At 38.0% G+C, this 25,385-nt stretch overlaps 1 protein-coding gene across 5 annotated transcripts in view; it reads left to right on the plus strand.

The window, feature by feature from the left end:
• The window catches only part of ANO6 (anoctamin 6), a 212,810-nt gene that overhangs the window by 119,116 nt on the left and 68,309 nt on the right, over positions 1-25,385 (plus strand). For all 5 annotated transcript variants that reach the window (XM_050746870.1, XM_050746872.1, XM_050746873.1 and 2 more), the window contains 5 exons: positions 11,986-12,051; positions 12,991-13,278; positions 13,481-13,594; positions 15,602-15,717; positions 22,222-22,356. In XM_050746870.1, coding sequence (XP_050602827.1) covers positions 11,986-12,051; positions 12,991-13,278; positions 13,481-13,594; positions 15,602-15,717; positions 22,222-22,356 — 719 coding nt within the window. The remainder of the gene's footprint in view (positions 1-11,985; positions 12,052-12,990; positions 13,279-13,480; positions 13,595-15,601; positions 15,718-22,221; positions 22,357-25,385) is intronic.

Consider the following 25,385-nt stretch of genomic DNA (forward strand, 5'->3'; position numbering starts at 1 on the left):
TTATCCATTCCTAAAAGTTAATGGAAAATTTATGTCCTTGAAGTTGAAAAGTTTATATATGGAAGTATATATTTGTATTTCATATCTGACCTTAAGAATTCTTTAGTGTGTGGCAAAAGGATCTGGCCAATAGAGACTGTAGGATAAAGAACTTTTTAAAAATGAGTGAACAAAGTTACAGTTATATAATTATAATTCAATTCAAACTTTCAAATACTGTGAGACAACTGACTAATTGGTTATAGAGCCTGTGAGCTTCTAAAAACTGTTATCCATTATTTTGGATGAATCATCATGAGACCAAAACAGTTTTCCTAGAGTCTGGACGAGATCTCTTGGGAAATGTTTAAAAGCTTACCAAAAAGTTTTACTATGGTGAACATGATATATCACTCCTTTTATTGAGATCTACTATTCTTTAAATAAAGCTTTATAATACAGGTTGAGCATCCTAAATCCAAAATGCACCAAAATGCAAAGCTTTTTGAGTGCTGACTTGACGTTCAAAGAAATGCTTAGTGGATCATTTTGGATTTTCAGATGTGGGATGCTCAGGTGGTAAGTATAATGCAAATATTCTAATTTCTTAAAAAGTCCAAACTTAGAAATGCTTCTAGTTCCAAACATTTCAGATAAGAGATATTCAACCTGTAATGTCCATGAAGATCTTGTACATTTTTATTAACTTTTCCCAATTATTTAAAAATTTTGTTACTATTGTCAGAGGCATTTTAAATGCAGTTATGATTTACTGTGTGTTAAAGAAGTCTATTGATTTTTATAAGTGCCAAGAACCTTGATAAGCTCTTTTTAGTTTAGTAGTTTCTAATACTATTTTCTCAAATGAAGACCATATTGTCTACAAATGATGACAGTTTTGGTCTTTCTTTGCCATATTTATTCTTTTTCTTGTCTGAGTGCAGTGGCTATTGCCTCTTGAACAAAACCAATACACATAGTAGTCACGATTGTATTGTTCCTGATTTTAATGGGAATGTTTCTAAAATTTCACTATTAAATATTACACTTGCCATACATTTTTGATAGACTTCTTTTAAAAAGTTAAAGGAGTTCCCCTTTAGTCCTAGATTGCTAAGCATTTTTATAATAACTGGGTTCTAAAGTTTATCAAATGCTTTTTCTTGTATCTATTGAGGTGATCATATGACTTGATTCCTCATTAAGTCTTATGCATATTAAGTATTTGGTTACTTATGCCTAATAAGATAGTATTCTAACTGATAGTATAACTCAAAGCATTCATTTATTAGCTTTAATATGCAATGTGTACTTTTTATAGTTATTAGCACCCTACTTATTTATGTTAATACTACATTAAAATTTTCTGTCTATGGTCACAAGTTGCTTAATGGTGTTTCAGTCAACAATATACCACATATACCATAATGTCCCTTAAGATTATAACACAGCTGAAAAATTCCTGTTGCCTAGTGACATCATAGCTGTCTTAATAGTGTAGTGCAATGCATTACTCCCATGTCTGTGGTGATGCTGGTACAAACAAACCTATTGGGCTGGGCTGCTAGTCATATAAAAACATAGCACATACAATCATGTATAGTACAGAATACTTGTTAATGGTAATAAATGACTATGTTACTGGTTTATGTGTTTACTATATAGTATATTTTAAAAGTATACTTTTTATAATTATTTTAGAGTATATTCCTACTTATAAAAAATAAATAAAAAAAGAAAGTTAACTATAAAACAGCCTCAGGCAGGTACTTCAGGAGGTATTCCAAAAGAAGGCACTGTTATCACAGGAGATGACAGCTCTATTTCTGCTACTGCCCCTGAAGACCTTCCATTGAGACGAGATGTGGAGGTGGAAGACAGTGATACTGATGATCCTGACCCTGTGTAGGCCTGGCTAATGTGTGTATTGATGTCTTAGTGTTCAACAAAAAAGTTTAAAAAGTTAAAAATTAAAGATAGAAAAATATTTGAGATAGAATAAGGATATAAAGAAAATTTGTGTACAGCTATAGTGTGTTTGTGTTTTAAGCTAAATGAGCAGTGTTATAAGGTCTACAGTGGTGCACATAATGTCTTAGGCCTTCAGGTTCAGTCACCACTCACTCGCTAACTCACCCACAGCAACTTCCAGGCCTGCAAGCTCCATTCCTGATAAGTGCCCTAAACTGGTATACCATCTTTAAAATGTTTTATACAGTAGTTTTACTGTAGCTTTTCTATATTTAAATACACAAATACTTACCATGGTGTTACAGCTGCCTACGGTATTCAGCTTAGTCGCATGCAGTGCAGGTTTGTAGCCTAAGAGCGGCAGGCCATTCCATATACCCTAGGTGTATGGTAGGCTACACCTTCTAGGTTTGTGTATGTTCATATGTACACTCTATGGTGTTCATACAAAGACGAAATCACATTCTCAGAACGTATCCTGTTGTTAAGCAATGCATGAATGAATTTATAATTTATTAAATAGTATTCGATGCTTACATATTGAGTGTAAAAAAAAGTTGAATTCATGAAGTAGATAGTAGAATAGTGATTATCAGGGGCTGGAGGTGAGAGGATGTTGGGGAGATGTTGGTCAAAGGATACAAAATTTTAGTTAGATACGAGGGATAAGATTAGGAGAACTATTGTACAGCTGATTCTAGTTGATAATATATTCTTGAAAATTGCTAAGGAGTAGATTTTAAGTGTTTTTACCACAAAAGTTTGTGACGTGTAAATGCATATGTTAATCAGCTTGATATTGGCTTCATTATATATTCATATTTTAAAACAACATGTTGTACATGATACACAATTTTTATTTATCAATTAAAATAAATATAAATGTTAGGAGGGAAGTGAAAAAAAGTATTTAAGGTCACCTTTGGAAATATATCAAGAATGAAAGTAATTAAAGACTAAATCAGGGTAAAAGAGAGATAAAAGCCAGAAAAATAAAATGAAGCCATGTGTCAGAGTAATAAAATGATTTATTATCAACCATAAGTTCTTGTTCAAAAGTTAGAGATCAGCTGCAAATTTGCCTCTCAACTTCCTAGTTGCCAAAGAATACAAGAGGATTTTATTAATAACATAAAGTTTCAACACAATAAAAACAAAACTGGTTGTTCCAAAGTAACATAGTATTCTGGTAGGAAAGATCCTCCTGAGAAAAATTTGTCTCATGGATCCTCATAAAGAAGAAAGCATGATGGCATAGACTAAAAATTGGCTTACCTTCTTCAAATTGAAGAAATAAAGGGATAGCAGAATGTGGGGGGCACTATGAGGAATCAGAACAGCATGGAAAGTTTGCCTGGGAATGACATTTGCAACAGGTAGTTGATGAATTGGAAACATGAGCCTCATGTTAGGATAGGCTCAGTAAGAGATAGGCAGCCAGTGCTGGGTGGTTTTACTTCCCAGCTAACTTTTGGCAGGTGTTCTGTCTTTTGTTTTAGGGAGTGAAGTCACATCTGTCTTTAGCTCCTAAATATTTTAGACTAAAGTGGGGAGGTCTTTATATTTTTATCTTTTCCCTTGCTTTACAGCCTATTTGTTTATACTAAGATTGTAGGTAAGAAGGGATAAATTAAATTAGAATCAGCAGTTTCAAATTACATCTACGAAATGTGTTGCTGGTATAAGCACATTTGGTTTTATTTTTGAGTATCATCACCAAGAGCAATGAATTCAATTCTTGCTTCTCATTTCCAAAATGGGAAGTATCTCTGGGCTGAAACCTTAAAAACAGAGAGGACAATGAAATTCTAAAAGTAAGACCTGATTATTCTATTTTATCCTACCGAGGAGTTAACACATTCACAAAGACATAGAGAGGAGAAAACCCATTTTCTGATTGCCCCTCCTGAGGTCTGGCTGTAAGCTGAATGAAGAGGCTGTCATTTACCTGGTACCAGCAGGGCAAATGTGTCACCTTTTTAAAAGATCATCTATAAAGGAGTACAGCAGGATTGGCAAAAATCAGCTATACCAAATTCTCTCATAAAACAGGCTTGACAGGGATAAATAAAAGAATAGCTGTGTGCACCTGTGCATGCATATATGCACAGAAAAGGTGTGTCCTAGAAAACAGGGTTTCCTAAACCTGTCCTGTGAGAAGTCACCTGGGTTGCTTGTTAAAAATAGATTGTCCAGGCCCTATCCCATACATGCTGAGTCAGAACCTACCTCCAGGAGAGGGGCTCAAGAATCTGCGTTTTAAATAAGCTCTCCAAAGTTGTTCCTGTAAGCAGGTAAGTTTGGAAAACACTTTACTGAAAAACTGTATTGTACACTTAACTAATACAATAGTTATCTTGGCAGTGAATTATGGGTGTTTATTTTTTCTTCTCTGAAAATTTGTTTTCTGTGTTACTCAGAATGAGCATTTCTTTCTTTTGTGATATTGATTTAAAAGTCATATTTGGAAGTGAACTTCAGCTAAATATTCACTCCATCCTATGTTTATCATTTAAAATGCTCGTCTGTTTTTTGTCCCCTAGTGAACATACATTACTCAGTTGAGTAAATTCTTCATCAGATCAGTCCACTAACATTAAATGTTTTTATCGCCAACACGTGAATTTAAATTAAGTTCCAATTAAATAATGTATTCTGCTTACCAAACCTTCTGGAGAACATGACATATAACTAATAACTGGCACTTACAGTAATCAGACTAATTTTTTTTTTCACAAATTAAGTACCTATGACTTATTTCTCTTGCATCTTTGTAGGTTAAAAAAAGATTGGCAAGTTGAAAATACAATGACAGCACCATCAATACTTTGCCTGACAAAGCTCTAAGAATATTTGAAATCAATCTATTCATATACTTCATTAATCCCAACTGATTTCTACTTTATCATCACAGTATATTCATTAATTTTACTACTTAGACATTGCAATCTCTGCTTTTTACACTGAAAATGGTGGGTAATAGAAAGAAAACGGTAGATATTTGTGTTTACACTCAGTACTATTACTGTGTAATTCACAAGTAAGTCCTTCACAACAGTGACTTTACTAAGCCAAATGAGATGTGTAATGTGTAATCCAGGGTGCGTAGGGATAGAAAGCTTCCTTAATTATTCCAGTCTGTCCTTTGTGATTTTGATTGCTTTATTCTTTAATTCCCTGACAGCTTTATTAACCTCTCAAAAGAGGTATGAATAAGATACCCATTTCTGGAGTGTGGCAGGTGCTTTTGTCCTTTTTCACGTTGAACCGCCAGTACCATTCTCCACCATCAGTAATAGAATCACATGCATCTTTTTGTGATGTACATAGGTCCTCAGTGATTGCAGTCACTTTGGCTTTACTAGAATTCTAGTAGGTTAAAAAATAAAATTTGGTTCCAATGCAAATGAATTTGCTCCCCTAGAGATATAGACATTTACAACACAGTTTAATTTATGACTAGCCTTTTTTTTTTTAAAGTCATGAGCCTAGTTTTAACATTTTGTACTGCCAAATAGAGATCATAGACTATCAGTTTAGGTTCTTATATATAAGGTTTCCAGTAAGAGACACAGATAATTTTTACTTTAAAATTGTGTGGCCTCAGATATTCATTTATTCAGCAAATGTTTATTGAGCAATGGCTATGTCAGCCAATATGCAATATTAATTATCTTTCATTTTTAACATGGAAGACAGCTCTACCCTAATTTTTTAAATGTCAAGAACACTGTTACTTATCCAAGTGTAAATTCTACAGTGAAGTAAAGATGATTTCATATTAAAGAGACTTAAGCAGTCTCTTCTTAAGTAAGCAGTCCTTTCCTGATATGTGCCTGTTTGACAAATATAGCACATATGCTAATTTACTTTAGCTACCCAACAAACCAAGAAAACTCGTTTGATCAATTTTTTAAATATTCCACTAGTTATTTGTGAATTGCCATGCCAAAGGAAAATAACAAGAACTGTCTTCTTAAAGTAACACGAAGGTGATATAGTAATGTGTTTAAGCAAATAAAAATGTCCTATCCTTGATTCAACTGTTTAAGTATTTATAGTTGGTGGTAAAAAGAGGGCATTATAAACCAACTCCAAGGTCTACCAATTATCCTGAGAGAAATCAGGTAAATATCTCCGGAGTTTTTTAGAAAGAGCTAAAATAGAATGCAACCTTTCTGGAGGGCAGTACAGCAATATATATTAAAGAATTTAAAATTGAATACACTCTTTAACAATTTTACTTTTAGGACCTTATCCTGAGGAAATAATAATGGATGCACAAAGATTTTTCACAATAGCAAAAAGGTAGAAACCACCTAAATATCCAGCCATTTGAAATTAAATAAATAATGGTACACCTCTCTGAGAGAATATTATCAAGCTCTTAAAATGAGATTGAAGGGAAGTATTTCTAATGTTTTCTGCATCTATGATATTATATGTGCTATGCATTCTCACCAGCAACCTTATATATAGAAATGAGGCAGAAGAGATAAAAAGATATGTTCACATCCTTCAGAGAATGAAAAGATAGATATCCATCAGATATCAAAGAAGGTAGCCTGAAGATCAGGATAGCCAAGTGGTGTAGAAGAGTCAAGAAGGGGGAGTCTAGGTGACTCTCATAAAATGGTGTACTGGTGTCCCACTGCAGGGTTCCCATATTCATTAATTTTATGAGTTCCCATAAAATGAGTTCCCATATGAGTTCCCATAAAATGGTGTACTGGTGTCCCACTGCAGGGATGAAGGGTCACTGGGTGCATGGTGTAGAGGCAGAGTGAGTGGGGTTGCCTGTTTTGTTAGATATTTGATATTTAAAACAGAGATGAGCCTCTAAGCCCTGTGGAATAGAAAGAATTTTTTTTTTTTTTTTTTTTTTTTTTTTTTTTTTTAAGGAATAAGGGAAGTCGAGCAAGTTGAAAGGCAGAGAGAAGGTAATGGTGATGGCTGACATATCTACAGTGCTTATCGTATGCCAAGCATCATGCTGGGTGCTTTATGCCCATGATCACTCTTAATCCTTAAAACAATCCCAAAATGAAGCTATTTCTTCCCTTCTGTTTTTTAGATGAAACTGCTGATGCTTATAGAGCTGATTATTTGCCCAGACATCACAGAGCTAGTAAATGGCAGAGCCAGGATTTCAATTTTGACTCAGAATCTAACCACTATGCCCAGGAGTAACAGGAAAACCAAAACTGCAAGAACTACAGGGGCTATTAGAACAAAATCCGAGAAGAGAGAGTCCCTTGAAGGTGATGAGTTGTAGCCTCAGTTTAGAAACTCCACCAAGAAGGTACATGTCTGACTTGCACTATTAAGCATGTTGCATTCATAGCTGATACAGCTGATACAACCCAGAAATATTTTGTGTTTGGTATGTCTGACATAACTGCCCTCATGTGGGGCTGGCTCATTCTGGGCTCTCTAAGCCTCATTTCTTTTGTCATCTGGTAATTCAAATTCTGAAGCATCCAGGAATCACTTCATGCTGTGGATGTCCCTGTGCTATCTATCTGGTGTTGGTGTACTTCAGAATTAAGCTGCATCTCTCTTTCTACACCATGTCCTGTAATACCCATAAGTAAAAGAACATGGAAAATATGGGGGGCTCAGAACAAAGGAGCCCAGTTGCTGCACTGCAGCAATTTATACTCCCTAGTTCATTCTGGCGTTAACAGGCAGTCATCGATCCACCATTCACTCAGTTTATTCATTCATTAGACATTTATTGCATGCTTACTCTGTTATAGGCTTGTTTTAAGTCTTAATGATATCAAGATTAAAAGACATCTCTAAGTGAGGGCAGTAATTGAACAGCAGGCAGGGCCATGGGAGGATTTAATATTCTTAAGACTGGGAAACATTTAAGGTGTTTTTTGGCAGAGGAGTAAAAGCAATGAAGAGAAAAATGGGAGGTATTGCCAAAGTAAGCTCAAGAAGAGAGATGAAAGGATGGACTTCTAACACCAAGAAGAGAGGTGGTGCCCAGCTGTTGATAGGTAGAAAGAAAGAGACTGGCAGGAGTTTCCAGTGGGTGGCTGCCCTTTTCTGTGTAAGAAAGGAGGTGAGGTCACCTGCAGAGCATGCTGGGCTGGAAGTTAGGTAATGAGTGCAAGGAGCACCTTAAATGTTTGGAACAGCTCCCTAGTGGATAGCTAGGGGCCAGGAAGGAGACAGGCCAACTGCGATGGGAATCATGAATTTATAATAAGGCCATTGAACAGAGTTACATGGTTTTTCTTCCTACCAGCACTTAATTGTTAAAGCACCCATCAAGCCACTGGAGAAGACCCTCTTCTGACTGATTCTCCTACTCTTCTAATGAAGACATTTGTCTCCAAGAGCTAAAATTCTTGGGCCTGAGCTTTCACATGCTAACTGAAATTCATGACTGAATTTTAGATACCAAAGACACAGGCATGGATCCTGCTATGACCTGCTAGTGAGACCATCTGGGTTGCCCTTTGTACAGCCTCAGAGTGAGTCATCTCCCCTGAAGGAAAGAATGTCACGGTGCCGGTCCTTTTCCCTCCCTCTACTGTACCATGTTTTAGGTTTTGGGCTAACATGTTTTCCCTAGTTTGTGGCCTCTCTGTTAGTCAGGATTCTTGCTTACCGGTATCAGAAATGAACTGTAATTTAAGCATATCAAGAGTTTATCAGAAAAATGTTAGAGAACTCAGAGATTCTCCTGAAGGGTTAGATAAATAAGCTTAGAGATACGCAGCCAGAAGCAGTACCTTAAATTCTGCTGCAGGAGAAAAAGCACAGTTGCCGTCCTGAGCACAGGGCTGCTGCCAGCACCGCTGGTACCACTGACTAGCAGTGGCTATGGGAAGCTCCTGCCATAACCTCTACCATTTCTGGAACTGGCATTTGCTCTCTTAGCCACCCCAGAATGTATTCTGCTGGGCCTGGCTGCTTTGCATCACTAGCATTCAGTTTGGAGCCTGGAGCCAGGTAGTCTAGTTGGCAGGGCCTAGCTCAAGTGCCAGGAGCTGAATTTCATGGGAGACCAGGAAAAGGAGTGTCTGTGTTTTTATCTGCTATAGTGGATGTGGGCTCTGGTAGGAGTTTAAAATGAGTGGCCATAAAGAATGACAGATGTCCATTACAGTGCCAGGAAGCACATGAATAAATGTTTCAGTCATTCTGTATTGGGAGAAAGTCTTAGGTCACTGGACACTAAGTTTCTCTATAATTCCTTTGTAACAGACTAATTTAAATTCTTCTTTCAGTCTCCAGCACTTTGCAGGATGCTTGCAAAATAGAATGCACTCAAATGTTTGTAAATGAACTAATGCTTGTTGAGTATATTCTTTCAACAAATATGTGTTAGGTATTGTATTAGTTCTTACATTGCTATAAGGAACTACCCGAGACTGGGTAATTTATAAAGAAAAGAGGTTTCATTGGCTCACTTCTGCAGGCTGTACAGGAAGCATGGCTGGGGAGGCCTCAGGAAACTTCCAATCATGGCAGAGGAGGAAGGCACATCTTATATGTCTGGAGCGGAAGGATAAGAGCAAAGGGGAGATGCTACACACTTTTAAATAGCCAGATCTCGTGAGAACTCACTATCACGAGAACAGCAAGGGGGGAAATCCGCCCCCATGGTCCAGTCACCCCCCATCAGGCCCCTCTCCTAACATTGGGGATTACAGTTCGACATGACATTTGGACAAAGACACAAATCGAAACCATGTCAGGCATATACTGATGAACACTATCTGTGGGATCAAAATGCTTTACCCAGTAATAAAGAGGTAATCAATCAGAAATAAGGACTGGGCTCCTATATAAGAATCACAGTGTGAGTATTAGGATTTAGAGGGAAGAAGTACTGCTTAGATAAGAAGTAGAATGAATCTGAGTCAACTTTCAAGTTCAAGTTGGGAATATGGTGGGTCAGAGGTAGAAAGTGCTGAAGAACTTCTCAGGATGAATTGCAGAGATGGCGGGGATGGGGACACCCAGAGGGAACAGTCATTTGCGGGGAGCAGAGTAGGAGAGCTGTACCTGAAACTCTCCTGAACCACTATCTGAGTGGGGCATTTCTAGGCCATTTGCTTGTTTTTAGGGAAGTTATACCACTTGCTGGTTTCCTCTGCTACTCTATTGTACATTCAAATTGCAGCAAACAGTTAAATGTACTATATCTGTACAACTCTTAGAACAGTGTCTGGCATGTTTTAAGTACTGTACAACCATTTATTAATGATATAAAAACAAAGCAATATCCTTTTTCTGATACTTCTACACAATACATCAGGGATTCCACTTGGACTCAAATTTAGCCAAATACCAAGTATATTCTTTTAATTTTTGACCTTTGATCTTTTTCCTGCAGCTTTACCTACTTCTAGTTAATGGGATGTTTATTATGTTCTAGGCCCTGTGCATAGCACAGCAGCTCATCCCCACTTTGTCCCTTTAGAGTGGGCAGATCATGAGTACTGCTGCCTGGGTAAAATGCCTGACTGCCAGATCCACTAGATGATCTCGACCTGGACCTAGCAGTTCCTCTCTATCTTGGTAACTGCTGTGCTAAATACTCCACCCAGCTTTTTCAGCTGTCTTCAGTGTAAGGCTTGCTCCAAGTTACCTTTCGTCACTATTGTAAATGAAAATTCTACTTCATGTGCTTTACGTAGTTTAAATCATATCTTCACAAGACCCTAAAAAGGAAACAAGTGGGTTTTCTTAATTCTACAGATGAAGAAAATGAAGCATGAAGAGTTTAATTTTCTTGTCATGGGTCATGGAGCTGACAAATAATAAATTCAGATTTCGAACCCAGGAAGTGTGGTTACAGAGCTCATCTTAGTCCATTTTGTGCTGCTGCAACAGAATTCCACAGACTAATTTATAAAGAACAGAAATTGATTGGCTCACAGTTCTGTAGGCTGAGAAGTCTGAGATCAAGGGGGCTGGCATCTGGTGAGGACTTTCTTGCAGTGTCACCCCCACAGTGGTGGGGGAGAGAGAGGTGGTGGGGAGAAACAAAAATGGGGCAGGGGGTTAGAAACAAAAAGGGGCCAAACTTTTATAAGGGGCCCATTCCATGCTAATGAAACCCCTCCTGTGATAATGTCATTAATTTGTTAAGTCTGCCCTTGTGACCTGATCACCCCTCAGTGGGCCCTACCTCTCAACACTGTCGCATGGGGGATTCAGTTTCTAACATGATTTTGAGGGGACATATTTAAACCATAGCAAAGCTTGTGTTAACCTCTGTGTCTACTCATTTTCTTCATTTCACAAAGCAGTATAAACTATTTTGTCATGAAAAACATTCTTTTTAAAAGGTCAAACAAGTCTCCATCTTTGCATGCTTCCCTTACAACTTTGGGCGCAGCATGGCAAAAGCCTAGGCATCTAAAATTTAATATCGATAAGTGTAGTAAATTCTGTATCTTTTGAAATGGCTACGTAATATAGATTTAGTTCACTATTTTTATAGATTTAGACATTTATAGCTTCACAAACATCTCAGTCTTGCAGACAGAAAAAAATTCTCTGAATTTTGCCAAAATTGCCTGTGTTGTTTTATTTAATTTGGTCAAGATATGCAGGGATGACGCATACACATCCAGTAAGTGAACCATTTGAATGGTATGGAAATCAGATTTTTAAAATCTGGGATCTTCAACTCTGAAAACTCGTATCAGTGAATAGGACTCAGAAAGCTCAATTTGTATGCTTTTGTGAGCCAAAAAGTACATGGGATTGTGTCAAAGCAGGATACTGTTATTTACCTCAGATGATTGAAACCCCACCAGGACAGCCCAGAGCCTGCGAGGGTGCCAGGGCATCGAACTACCCTCCACAGCATTCTCTTGGGGATCCAACACTCACACGTCACCAGCAGCAAGAGCTGCTTCATTGCTTCTGTTCCATTGGAGCTGATGAATTTCTTTTTCAGGTCCACGCTAGTTTGGTTTTGTTATTAATATCGTTTTAAAAAATGCCTTTTTCTGCCTTTGGTAAACTAAAGGTCTAACATATTCCAATTTCTTTTGACAGAGGAAAAGACAAGCATACGAATCTAACCTTATCTGTCATGGCCTGCAGTTAGAAGCAACAAGATCAGTAAGTATTGGTCCCTTTTCAGCCCTTGGCTGACCACTGTTCTTGGGCAGCTTCGTGCCACTTGGAATACTGGGGTGACATTGGAAACACGCAGCCCTGGCCACATCTTAGTCATAGACTGGGAGAGGAGTCAATCAAAATCTGCATTGTATAGAATGTATTCTTTTTTTCTGATCAAAACCAGCAGATCTTTTTTAATAGCCAACGAATTTTACAATGAATGCATGTATGAATGATTATTTCTGCCTTTAAGAAACTTTTAAAAGCTTTTCTGTTATACAAAAAATAGTTTATGGTAAATATTAGGAAACATAAGAATAAGGAAAATAATCTGTATCTTAATGATCCATAAATAATTTTGCAGTCCTTCTGAGCTGTTTTCCTCAAAAATATATATATATACACATTTTTTATCTTTCAAAAAGGAGAAAATTACCACTTTACAGTTTTATAATTTGCTTTTTCCCTTTAATATGTAGCAAATGGATTTATGGCAATAAACATAATTCTTTGACATTTTTAATAGCCACATAATATGATATTGAACAGATAGACAATAGACAGTTCAAAGTTTAGAAAATTAAAAATTTTCATTATGATAGCACTACAATGAATATTCTAGTGTTTTTACTTTGTCAATTATTTGGGTAGAGTGATAGACAAATAAGTTTGGTTTTCTTCATTTTATAAATTATTTTCATAGTTTTATAAACTGATTATTTGAATTTCTTAATGATTCAAACCAAGAAATTGTCTTTAAAGCAAAAATTTTTGATGGTTTGCAAATCTATTTTTATTGTTATCTTCACTTTTAGTGGTGTTCTCTGTATTTTTTTTTTTTTTTAAGCTACCAACAACATAAGAAAAATCTGTGTGTTTTAAAATTGTGAAAATAGTTGGTTTGGTTTCTTGTTCTGTGTTTTTATTTTTTCAATATAGGTTTTGGATGACAAGCTTGTATTTGTAAAAGTACATGCACCGTGGGAGGTGTTATGTACTTATGCTGAGATAATGCATATCAAATTGCCTCTGAAACCCAATGATCTGAAAAACCGGTCCTCGGCCTTTGGTACACTCAACTGGTTTACCAAAGTCCTCAGTGTAGATGAAAGCATCATCAAGCCAGAGCAAGAGTTTTTCACTGCCCCATTTGAGAAGAACCGGATGAATGATTTTTACATTGTTGATAGAGATGCTTTCTTCAATCCAGCCACCAGAAGCCGCATTGTAAGTCTAAACCACATTTAGTTGCTGTCTTGGGGTAATTTGGAATCTGCTGTTTTGTGGTTTGGTTGGTTTGGTTTTATTTTTAAAAACTGCACAAAAAGAAAAGAAATATGCCAGCAGATTCATGTTACAGTAGTAAACAATGATTGGATTGGCTAGTTACACTGTATAAACCACATACTCTATTTTGGAATCTTTTTAGGTTTACTTCATCCTCTCTCGGGTCAAGTATCAACTGATAAACAATGTTAGTAAGTTTGGGATCAACAGACTTGTAAACTCTGGGATCTACAAGGCAGCTTTCCCACTCCATGATGTAAGTTAAAAGGCAAAAATGAACTAAAAGACCTTCTGTATACTCTGGTGTTGACAATAGCAAAGGGCTAACTTTCCTGACTGTAAGTTTCTTCCTCAATAAAATGAAGGGAACATACTGCAAGATTACAAGCTCATTTAGGGTAAGAACCAGGTCTTTTGTTCACAGATGGATCCCAGTCATAAAGATACTCAGTTTTAAAGGAGCAAATGAATGAATGGACAGTACCTCTGTCACAGTTAATGTGTAAAGCAGTATAGATTAGCAGTTAATCCGTGTTAGCATTTCTGGGACCAAAATGCCTGCCCTGCCACTTTCTAGCTAGATGACCTTGTGAAAGTCATTTAGCCTTTCTTCTCCATTTCTTCATCAATAAGCTGGGAATAAATTATAACCTACCTCCTAGAGTTGTTAAGAGCTTTAAATTAATCCATTAAATTAATCCAAATGTTAGTCCCTAGCATATAATAAATACTATTATAAGTGTTAGCTATTTTCATAATTACTAACAGATGTTATTATCAACCAAAAAAAATTAGTTCTTTGTCAGCAAAATACATGTTAGACCTTCTTATTTATCATTTTCTGTAACATAGACTTTACTTCCTCATTTGGAATATGATTTTCAAACTGTCCCCTGGAATATCCCTGGGCTTTTAAAAAGGCATCTGTCAGGGTGGTTGTTACAATGGCAGTACCCCAGATTGTTGACATTTTTTTAAGGACTATATTCTGAGATTACGGCAACCCCTCAAATTCAAGAGTACTTCTCTAGCCGAGAACATCTCTCGTGAAATGAAATTTTTAAAATGTGACCACTGTAAATGCAGGGACATTTACAACTCCATCATTGAAATAAATACTATATTATATTGCATTATTACTTTGTTATATTCACTATCAATTCATCTGACTCTGTAAGACCAAAGAAAGCAAAGACTGATACTGGTAATTGCTACTGTGTAGTACATGTATTTGTGGATAGACAATATTGAAATGTACTAAATAACATAATAAAACTAGGACACTAAACAGCAGCTTGACACACATGGAAAAGTAGAGAACAGGGAGCTGGGTGAAGTAAATACTGATCCTAAGAGACCCAATGTAGCCATCCAGCCTGAGAGTCCATGTGTTTTACTTTTGTACCCCACTGAATTTAGCTAATAGCGAATAGCAGGACATGAATTTTGAGGCTGCTTGCAAATAGCTGTCACGAATATTAATTTGGGGTGCCAAGGTTCTATAGCAGTTGACATTTGCTTTTGGTCAGGTCTTTTCCACTAAAGCCTCTTCTAATTGCAGTGGTCCTATATTCAGGCTAACAGATGGTCCCATGTGGTATTTGAGAGGGAGATGTGTGAAGGTCAGGGCCTATGCCCTGATTTGGCTGGGTGGTAATCTGGTTCTAGTGCCAGAAGAAGAAAAATGAGTTAGGAAAAAAGACAACTGGATTTAAGCAGGAAGTTTTGTTTCTTGAATAAGCTAAGTGTATAACATGATATCAAGCTTTGTTATTTTTTTTTTCTATCTGTTATCACAGAATAACTGCTGAACTGGGGGCAAAGAAGCCTAGGTTTTAGAATTGACCCTGCTGTTAACCAGCCAAGGCCCTGGTTTCCCCATTGTCCGTGGAGAGGGGTGGGCTATCCCGTGTTCCTCTGGTGCAGTGATTTGGCCACTTGGGTGGCCCAATTTTTCATTGTGTAGGACTGCCCCCACTGAAAGCATTTTAAGCATCTCTGGGGCCCTCACAGAGTCCCTGCAGTGCTCCCCAGGATTGTAACACCGAGTCATTCATCCTGCCCACATTCACAAATGACCCCCAAGGAGGCTAGTACCATGCCTGGTTAAAAATCACTAAAAATTAGATGGTATTTCCACCCCTTCCAGCAGGTGAGGACCCCTTATTCACAACTGACTATCAAATATTTGTATCACATTTAAGAAACAGATTTGTGAAAACATGATGATTATGGTGCTCACCTGTTCCCTTCTGCGTCACAGTGCAAATTCCGCCGTCAGTCAGAGGATCCCAGCTGCCCTAATGAACGGTACCTTCTGTACAGAGAATGGGCTCATCCTCGAAGCATATACAAAAAGCAGCCCTTGGATCTTATCAGGTGAGGGGTTGTAGGGAGTACTCCAGGGGGAGGCACTCAGTGTGTTACCCCACAGCATCTGAATGTGACAGTACTCATCAAGACTCTTGCCAGCTAAGGGAGCTGACCCAGAGTGCTGGGCTGCGTTGGCCAGGGTTTTTACTGAGGCTTAATTGTGTGGGCGTGATTAATTGAATCATTACCCATGTGGCTCAATCTCCAGTACCATCCTCTCCCTGGAAGATGGCCAGTAATATGTGGCTCAAAGCTCCAGTTCTCCAATTGTATGGTTGATCTTTCTAGCATGGCCAGCCTCCACCCTGAGTCATCTCATTAGCACAAACTCTCTAGAGGCCCACCATGAGCCACTTCACTGGCATAAACTATCAGGCATAGTCCTAGGGTCCCACCGTGAATAAAAAGGCACTCCTGTCTCTCAGGAAGTTCCAAGGGTTTAGAGGTTACCTCCTACCCAGGAACTGGGATGCAGACCCACCAAATTCCATATTGCACAGAAGTAAATGTTAGATGTAGCCTCTATTGTATGGTAAGACATATGCATTTTTACTCTTTTCTTGTGTCTGCTGCTAGGTTCTATTTCATTGTATCCCACAAGATACAATGACTAGCTCAAGAGTTTTTCTTCCCAAAGTACGCTGTTGGTTTTCCTCCAGAAGCTTACATTGTTTGGGCAGTGCTGAGGATACTGGCTTGTGGGAGATAGACCAAGAACACCAATAAAATATGAAAATAAATAAACAGAATTTCTAATTGAAGTGAAGAAAATAGAGCAATAGGATGGGAGGGCAGAGTGGGAAGTGAGTTTAGGGAGTCATCTTTGAGGAGGTGACATTTAAGCTGAGACCGGATTGTGAAGAGAAGTCAGTACTTTGAGGACTTGGGAGAAGTCCTTCTAGGAATAGGAGCAGCTTGTACAGTGGCTCTGAGATGCACACACATTTGGCAAGTTTGAGGAAACATCAAAGACCAATGCTAGTGAGAAAGAGAATGATAAGACATGAAGTTAGAGGGGTGGCAGGAGTGCCGAAAAGAGTTTAGACTTTAATTGCAGTGAGAAGCAGTTGTAATATTTTAAATGTTTAAGTCATTGTATCCTATTCACAGTTTGCAAAGATAATGTGGAGCATGGATTATAAGGGGTACAGGAAGCAGGGAGACCACTAGGTAGGAGGCTGTTTGAGTGAGCCAGGCAAGAGACTGTGGGAGCAGATTTGGGATGTGTTTGGGGAGTCGAGTCAACAGGACTTGTTTATGGATTGCATGTGGAGAGTGAAGAGGAGAGGAGAATTAACTTCATGACTGCCTGGGTCACGTACCTGTTTTTTTATGGTGTCTCAGTGCCCCGTGCACTTGCCACCTACTTGAGAAAACTACTAGACCTTAAAAGTGAAAGTTTTAAACAAATGAATATTTGTTTTGTTTTACATTTTCCATGGGAAATTTCAAATATATACAGAAATAGAGTATCATAGCGAGCCTGCATTCATCTGTCACCCAGCTCCAAAAAGTATAAACTCATAGCTAATCTTGTTTCACTTTTACTCCCACTTCTTTCCCTCCCTACTCCACTGGATCATTTTGAAGCAGACTCCAAATGTCATATCATTTCATTAGCATCTATTTCTAAATAAGGTGTCTTTTAAACATAACCAGAATACCCCCTTTTGAAAAGGAAGGCTGGGTGAGGTGACTCATTCCTCTAATCCCAGCACTTTAGGAAGCTATGGCAGGAGGATCGCTTGAGGCCAGACTGAGCAACATAGTGAGATCTAGTCTTAAAAAAAAAAAAAAGGCCAGGCATGATGGCTTACACCTGTAGTCCCAGCTACTCAGGAGACTGAGATGGGAGAATTGCTCGAGCCCAGGAGTTTGAGGCTGCAGTAAGCTATGATTGTGTCACTGCATTCTAGGGCAACAGAGTAAGACCCTGTCTCCAAAAAAAAAAAAAAAAAAATTAATATCATCAGATAATCAGGATTCAGATTTCCCTTATTGTCCCGAAAACAACTTAATCGTTTTTTAGTTCAAAGCAGGATCCAAACATGGTCCAGAGGTTGCAGTTAATACAATCTCTCAAATTTCTTCTGGTCTCAGTTTCACTGTTTATTTCTTGTTTTCCTTGCTGTTGTTGAAAGAATGCCTTGCATTCCCTGTTTTGCTGATTTCATTCTCTCCTGTGGTGTTGTTGAACATGTTCCTCTGTATTTGCTATGACTACATAATTTGTGTATTTGCATTAGCTAAGTAATTGGATCCTCATCTAGAAGCTTAATCTGATTGAGGTTAGATTTTATACAAGAATACGTTATACGTGGAGTTAGGTACTTATATCAGAAGGTATATAATGTCCATTTGTCTCTCTTTTTTGTGATGATAGCATCTATCAACAATCATTGCTTAGATTCATTGTTTCATAAGAGATTTCTTTATTTTATGTGATCACACTTGGATTCCCTTGTCATTCAATCACCGAGATTACAGTCATGAAGAGGCACTTTCATTAACTCTGTTTACCCTGTAAAATAAGATTTTAAAAGATGTTTGTACATATGTAAATATTTGAGGTTGACATTCATGTGAAGTTTCCATTTTATTAATTTCCTTTTATGTTAAGCCAATAGCATCTGATGGCAGAGTGATGGGTTCTTAATCATTTTTTATGTGCTCGATTTTTTATTTATTTATTTATTTTTGCTTCAGTAAAGAAAATTTCGCGACTATTTTAAATATATTTTGCTAGGGGAAATGCATTTAACTGTCCCCTGTCCCTGGTGCACATGTTCTTTCCCTTCATTGCTTCTCAACTAGTAACGCCTTGAACATTCAGGCTATTAAACCTCATCTGTGGTTCCCGGGGATTACTGAAGGGAAAATGGGCTCTTTCCATTTGGTTTCCCAAAAAGCAAACCAAACTGGAAACAGCAACCTATGGGAAACAGCAACCTATGGGAACCAGACTTTGCACAGGTGAAAAAGAAAAGTTTCCCTCCAAACTCCCATTTTTTACCCCCAGAGTAATAAAAGAAAATAGGGTATTCACCAGACAAGGGCAGGATCCTATAAGAAAGGATTGTTGTGAGAATAAAATCTAGCTCTTGGAAACTGAAAATGTGATTAGACAGAAAAACACCAATAGAAGCCATTAGAAAATGAAGTTGAAGAAATTATGCAGAGCATAGAGCAAAATTTATAAAGGGATAGAAAAGGGGGAAAGGATAAAAAATTAGATCAGTCCAGGAGGTACAATGTATAAATAATAGGAGTGTGAGAAACCAGAGGATAAAAAATGTAGGGAAGAAATCTGAGAAGTACTTCCAGAGAAGTATCTGAAGAACTGAACATCATGAGTCTCTAGGTGGAAAGAGCCTGCTGAGTACCCAGCCTAGAGGATGAAAATAGAGCCACTGAGTCACTCCAACACGATGGCTCAGAACACTGGGGACAAAGAAGATCCTGCTAGCCTTTAGAAAGCAAAATGAAAAGAAAGTCATACAAAGGATCAAGACTCAAAAGCATTGTGCTTCTCAATGACACTACACACTAAAAGACAGCAGTGACTTCACATGTCTAAGGAAAGTTTGACCATATCTGTGTAACTCTATGTATGCTCAAACTGTTAAGTATGAGGAATTTTCACAGTTTAGATGTGCAAGGTAATGGAGGAGGTGCTCCACCAAGAAAGAAGACCTAAGAGTTAGTTAACAGGAAATGCCAGCACAAGAGAGAGGGACAGAGAGATCCCAGGTGACACAGTTCTGTGGCGGGGCTTGGAGAGTCATTAGTCAAGGTTGGAGGAGGTCTGAGGGCATTTATTCAAGGAGTTGAAACTGATAGATGATCTCATGTGTTTGAAACTATTGAGAAAGTGACACATTAGGGGAGAGTCTGGGGTTGAATTGTTGATAAGTACACAAAACTAAGCAATGAGCCATCAAGACAATTATTAACTCTAGGGAGAACAAGATACTGAGCAGGGAGGAAAAAGTAATTATAGCAATGACTTGATTCAGCTGTGAATAGTGTTTATAGAATCATAATAATGTAAAGCAAGAATATTAATCTAACCAAAAGTTATATTGTAACTATGTGAGGATGGCAGGAATAGAGATGTGGATATTTAGATGAGGCGAGGGGTTGCAAGAGAGCTTAATCCACATCGTCCAGAATAGAAAGTCAATAGGTGATGCACCAAACTGAAAAATCAATAAGCAGCACTTCTTGCATGTTATTTAGAGATAGGGAAGTAAATATTCTAAGCATCAACTATAGGAGTTTAAAGTGACTGCTTCTGGGCAGCAGGAAATAGGTGAGGGGGTAAGGGGCTGCTCCTTTTTATAACCAGCCTTCTAGAGCTATTAGACTATTTAATGACTATATACTTGTAATTTTGATTTTAAAAATCAAAGCTGAATTTTGTTAAATGGATTTTAAGAGTTGGGACTTATTTGGCAGAGAGGGACAATGATCAGAAAATATTACATTTGAAGGAATCCTCATTATTTCCAGCTTTTCAGCAAGAACTAAGAGACAGATTTCCTTTTAAGATGTGAAAAATCTTTCTGGCCTTGCTTACAATGTAACAGGCATGCCTTAGAAAGTATTGAACTCCTTGTCACAGTAAATAACCAAGCAGAGACTGCCTGACCAGCTCTTTAAACACAGCAGGGTATTTTTTATTATTGGGAGGTTGGACCAGGCAACTTCTAAGATTCTTTCCAATTTAAATATGGCATTTCCAGGATGGATGGCTGATGAAAACTTATTACAGAGAGCATAACCAAAAAGAGGCCAAGGCATCTCGAATCCACGGCCAGACTTCTCTTCCGGCCTCTATCCTGAGCCTGCCATTTGCCTGCCTTCCGTGAGCTAGACAGCAAAGCTCCGGTCATGTGAAAATCACCACACTGTGTTCCTCCCATCTCCCGATTCCACCCTCAGGTCTGTCTCAGCTCTTCCTTTTTCCCTGTGAATGTGACCTACACCCAGGCCTGTGACCCATGGAGCTGGTCTCAGACCTTCCCTGTGAGTGCTGGTCCAGCCCAGGGATGTTCCTGTCTGAAGTCTCCCAGGACTCCAGGTTTTGCTCAGAGCTGAGTCCCCACAAGGCTAAGACCAAGGAGTTCAGCCCAGCTCCATACTGAGCCTGAAGTCTCACGCAGGCCTCAGAGTGAAGTAAATCTCCTTGTTCTACAGATCAAGATGAAGGCAGAAATGAGTCAGTCTTGGGGAATATCAGCAACAGCAGCAGTCACCTGAACCGTCTCTTCATTCCTAAACTCTGCCTGACTGTACTTGACATTCCTTTCAGGAACAATTCTGGCACTGCTTCTTGGTCAGCCTGCACTCTTTAATCTTGCCTACCTGGCCTCCCTTTACCCCAGAGTATACCATTAACCAGTTTTTAAAAATTAGGAAAAAATAGAAGAGCTAGATATAAGGAATACAGGGTGATGGGTTTCTCAGTCATATGCATCCTGCCTTCTTTCATTCATACATCAGTTTTGCAAAAATTTTGGTCAGAGAGACTTCCACTACAGATTAGTATTATTATTTTTCCTATTATTATTGCAGTTGCCCCTTGAACAACGCAGGGGTAGGGCACTGGCACCCCCACACACATACAGTCGAAAACCTGCATATAAATTTTGACTCCCCTTAAACTTTTAATGGTCTGCTGTTGACTGGAAGTCTTACCAATAACATGAACGATCAGTTAACACATATTTTGAATGTTACATGTATCATATACTATATTCTTGCAATAAAGCTAGAGAAAAGAATGTTGTTAAGAAATCATAAGAGTATATTTACCATTCACTAAATGGAAATAGATCATCATAAAGGTCTTCATCCTTGTCTTCACATTGAGTACACTGAGGAGGAGGAAAAAGAGGAGGGTTATTCTTGCTGTCTCAGGGGTGACAGAGTGGGAAGAGGTGGAGGAAGTGGAAGGGGAGGCAGGAGAGGCAGGCACACTAGCTTTATCTTTTATTGAAAAAAAAAAAAAATCCACATCTAAGTGGACCCATGCAGTTCAAACCTGTGTTGTTTAAGGCTCAACTGTATTTGTGATTTATGTTACATTTCCTCCAAGGAACTTCCCTAGTTAAGTAAAAGCAAATAACTGAGCAGATTGTTCATGTTCATTTGTCTCATGCATATGAAGAACAGTCTTTTGCAGAATGTGTAAAATAGTGCTGATCTTTACAAAGAATGATAGTAATACTCTGTATGTATTCCATAATCAGCATTTTTCTCTTCCTTGCTGTATTTTAATATACTTTCACCAGGCAAACCAGCGATAGTGATCAGTTCTTCTATAATGTGTAATACACTTTTTGTTTCATAGAATTCAGGGTCTGTTATGAAAATGAATGTTTTAAGGGTGAATCGAGTCAGGTTTAAGCTTAAAGCCTCCTTTATTTAAAATCAGAAATTAATATTAGGATGAAGCTGCAGAGTAATTATTTGTATCTTCTAAAAATAATTTCTGTCTTTCTTCAGGAAATATTATGGAGAGAAGATTGGAATCTACTTTGCTTGGCTGGGCTATTACACTCAGATGCTTCTCCTGGCCGCAGTCGTAGGAGTGGCTTGCTTTCTCTATGGATATCTTAATCAAGATAACTGTACATGGAGGTAACCTCTGTTTATTCCTTGTTGCCATGCTGAAAAGTTTGTTAGACATAAAATTATTTTCATGATCTTAAACTATTTTGGTAAGACAAGACTGACTGGAGAACACTCATTGCTTGGATGATATATCCCTTTTGTTCTGAGCATAATAACTAAGTGAAATGGAAAAATTTTTTTCTTAGATAATCCAACCCAGTTTCTGACAGGAATGTTACTCCTAGGAAACACTCCAATATTTTAAGACAATATTTTGTTTGAAAAAGGAAGGAGGACTGGAGGCTGGAGGATTGCCCTTGAACTTTTGGCCCCCAGAGGAATGTACACTCAGCCCTGCAGATGTGAGCCAAAAGCAGCTCTGATTTCTTCAGGGTTCCACTGGGAAAATTAGTGGGGTTTTTGTTTTTTGTTTTGTTTTACTTTTAGAAATGACTTCTTAATATATACTAAAAAGTGCTTGCTTAAAAACTCAGTAGTTGTTTCGGTTTTTACGTTAAAAAAATAGTTCATACAATGTTTTAAAAAATGTAATCAAAAATTAATTTGTGCTGAGGTTGAAATTCAGACACCAGTTGCACTGTCTAAAGGGATATATGTGGGTGCCAGAGCACTCTGAATTTCACCATCACTGTTCTGAATGGTATTATTAGACCTCTGCTTTTGGTGGTCTCAACTTCCAGCAGGGATGTAGCAGGGAACCAGGCATTTTCTCTTGATCATCTGGCCGCTATCCAGGTGTGCCAGCCAGATCAAAATTTCTGGGCACCAGCAATGAGCTGATAACCAAATTTCACAAGCCCCAAGCATGTCAGCGTGCTCCTGAGGTAGGTTGCTTACGTGGCAGCCCTGATGAATAGACATAATTGCCCTTCGATTTAACAGAGGATTCTGAGCGTGTTGTACCCATTATGGCTTTGTAGCTCGAAAGCTGCAGATGGCTTTAAAGTACTCTTCCCTCCTCACTGAAAAAGCGTTTTGGGCCAAAGGCCGAATGTTGTTACCTTTTCTCTAAATTCGTCTTCAACTTCTCTGTTGGTTTGTACATTGTTCTAGTTTAAAAAAAAAAAAATCTCAAAAATACATTTCAAAGTGCAAAAGTTGCATTTTTATAAGGTCCTCATGGGTTGTTCTTGTTAAAACTCGTTTTACGAAATCACCGTGATAGTTACACCACATATTTCCTAGCATTTCACACAGATTAATTTGCAGAAAATGGAGGGAAGTTCTTGGGGATATACTGCCTGTGCTCAAAACTATTTGACTTTAATTATTTATGAGATATCTGTAAAATATATACATTATAAATATTTTCAGTTACTTTTATAGTTTCTATCAAATGCCCATTTGAAGCTGATGCCCCTCTTTTTTTTTTTTTTCTTTTTTTTTTGAGGCAGAGTCTTGCTGTGTCACCCAGGCTGGCGTGCAGTGGCATGATCTCAGCTCACTGCAACCTCCACCTCCCGGGTTCAAGCGATGCTCCTGCCTCAGCCTCCTAAGTAGCTGGGATTACAGGCGCCTGCCACCAAACCCAGCTAATTTTTGTATTTTTAGTAGAGACAGGGTTTCACCATGTTGGCCAGGCTGGTCTCAAACTCCTGACCTCAGGTGATCCGCCTGCCTCGACCTCCCAAAGTGCTGAGATTACAGGTGTGAGCCACTGTGCCCAGCCCTTATGCCCCTTTTAAAAATAACAGCTATATACAGATATTATTTATATACCATAAAATGCCCTTTTTAAAGTGCACAATTCAGGTGTGCCCCTTTCCCTTAGCCCCTGGCAACCACTAATCTATTTGTTTTCTGTTTCTAGGGATTTACATATTCTGGACATTCCATAAAAGCATTTAAATATTTTAAATGTTTTCTATTCTTGTGAATCTACTCAGTATGTAATAAAATTGAAAATATTAAAAATTTGTAAACAATTCAGGTATTTTAAGTGCATTCACCAAGTTGTGATCACCACTATCTAATTCTAGAACATTTTTATTGCCCTCAAAAGAAACCAGTGCCCATTAGCACTCACTCCCTAAACCCTTTCCCTTGGCCCCTGGCAACCACCAATCTACTTCCTGTTTCTATGGATTTGCCTGTTCTGAACATTTCATAAAAGTGGAACTATACAGTATAAGGCCTTTTGTGACTGTCTTCTTTCATTTCACCTACTCTTTGAGGTTCATCCATGTTGTAGCATGTATCAGTACTTCATTCCTTTTTTGTGGCCAAATAACATCCCATTATATGTATAAACTGCATTGTTTATTCATTGATAGACATTTTGGTTGTTTCTACTCATTGGCTATTATGAATAATTCTGCTATGAACATTCATGGACAAGTGTTGGTGGGGACACATGGTTTCATATCTCTTGAGAATATAATGAAGAATGGAATTATTGGAATATACAGTAACTGTAGGTTTAACATTTTGAGGAGCTGCCATAGTATTTTCCAAAGTGACTGCAGTGTGTGAGGATACTAATGTCTTCACATCCTCATCAGCACTTAAAAAAAAAAAAAAGCCATTCTAGTTGTTATGAAGTGGTATGTCATTGCAGTTTTGACTTTGTTTTCTCTAATGCCTACTGATGGTGAGCATCTTCTCATGTGTTTGTCATTTGTATAGCTTCTTTGGAGAAATGTTTGTTCAAATCCTTTGCCTATTTTAATTGTGTTGTCTTTCTATTGTTGAGTTGTAAGCATTTTTTATATATTTGGGATAGAAGTCCCTTATTGTATATTGTCTTAGTCTGTTTGTGCCGCTGTAACGCAGGACCACAGACCAGGTAATTTGTAAAGAATAGAAATTTATTTTTCATAGTTACAGAGACTGGAAATTCCAAAATCAAGTTGCCAGCATGTGGTGTCTGGTGAGGGCTGCATCCTCTGGAGGAGAGGAATGCTGCGTCTTCACATAGCAGAAGGCATAAGGGCAAGTGGGGAGAACTTCTTTCATCAACTCCTTTTATAAGGGCACCTAATACCATTCATGAGGTACAAGCCCTCATGGCCTAATCGCTTGTTAAAGTCTCCACT

This window comes from Macaca thibetana, chromosome 11, assembly GCF_024542745.1.
Source record: "Macaca thibetana thibetana isolate TM-01 chromosome 11, ASM2454274v1, whole genome shotgun sequence".
Classification (NCBI taxonomy): Eukaryota; Metazoa; Chordata; class Mammalia; order Primates; family Cercopithecidae; genus Macaca; species Macaca thibetana.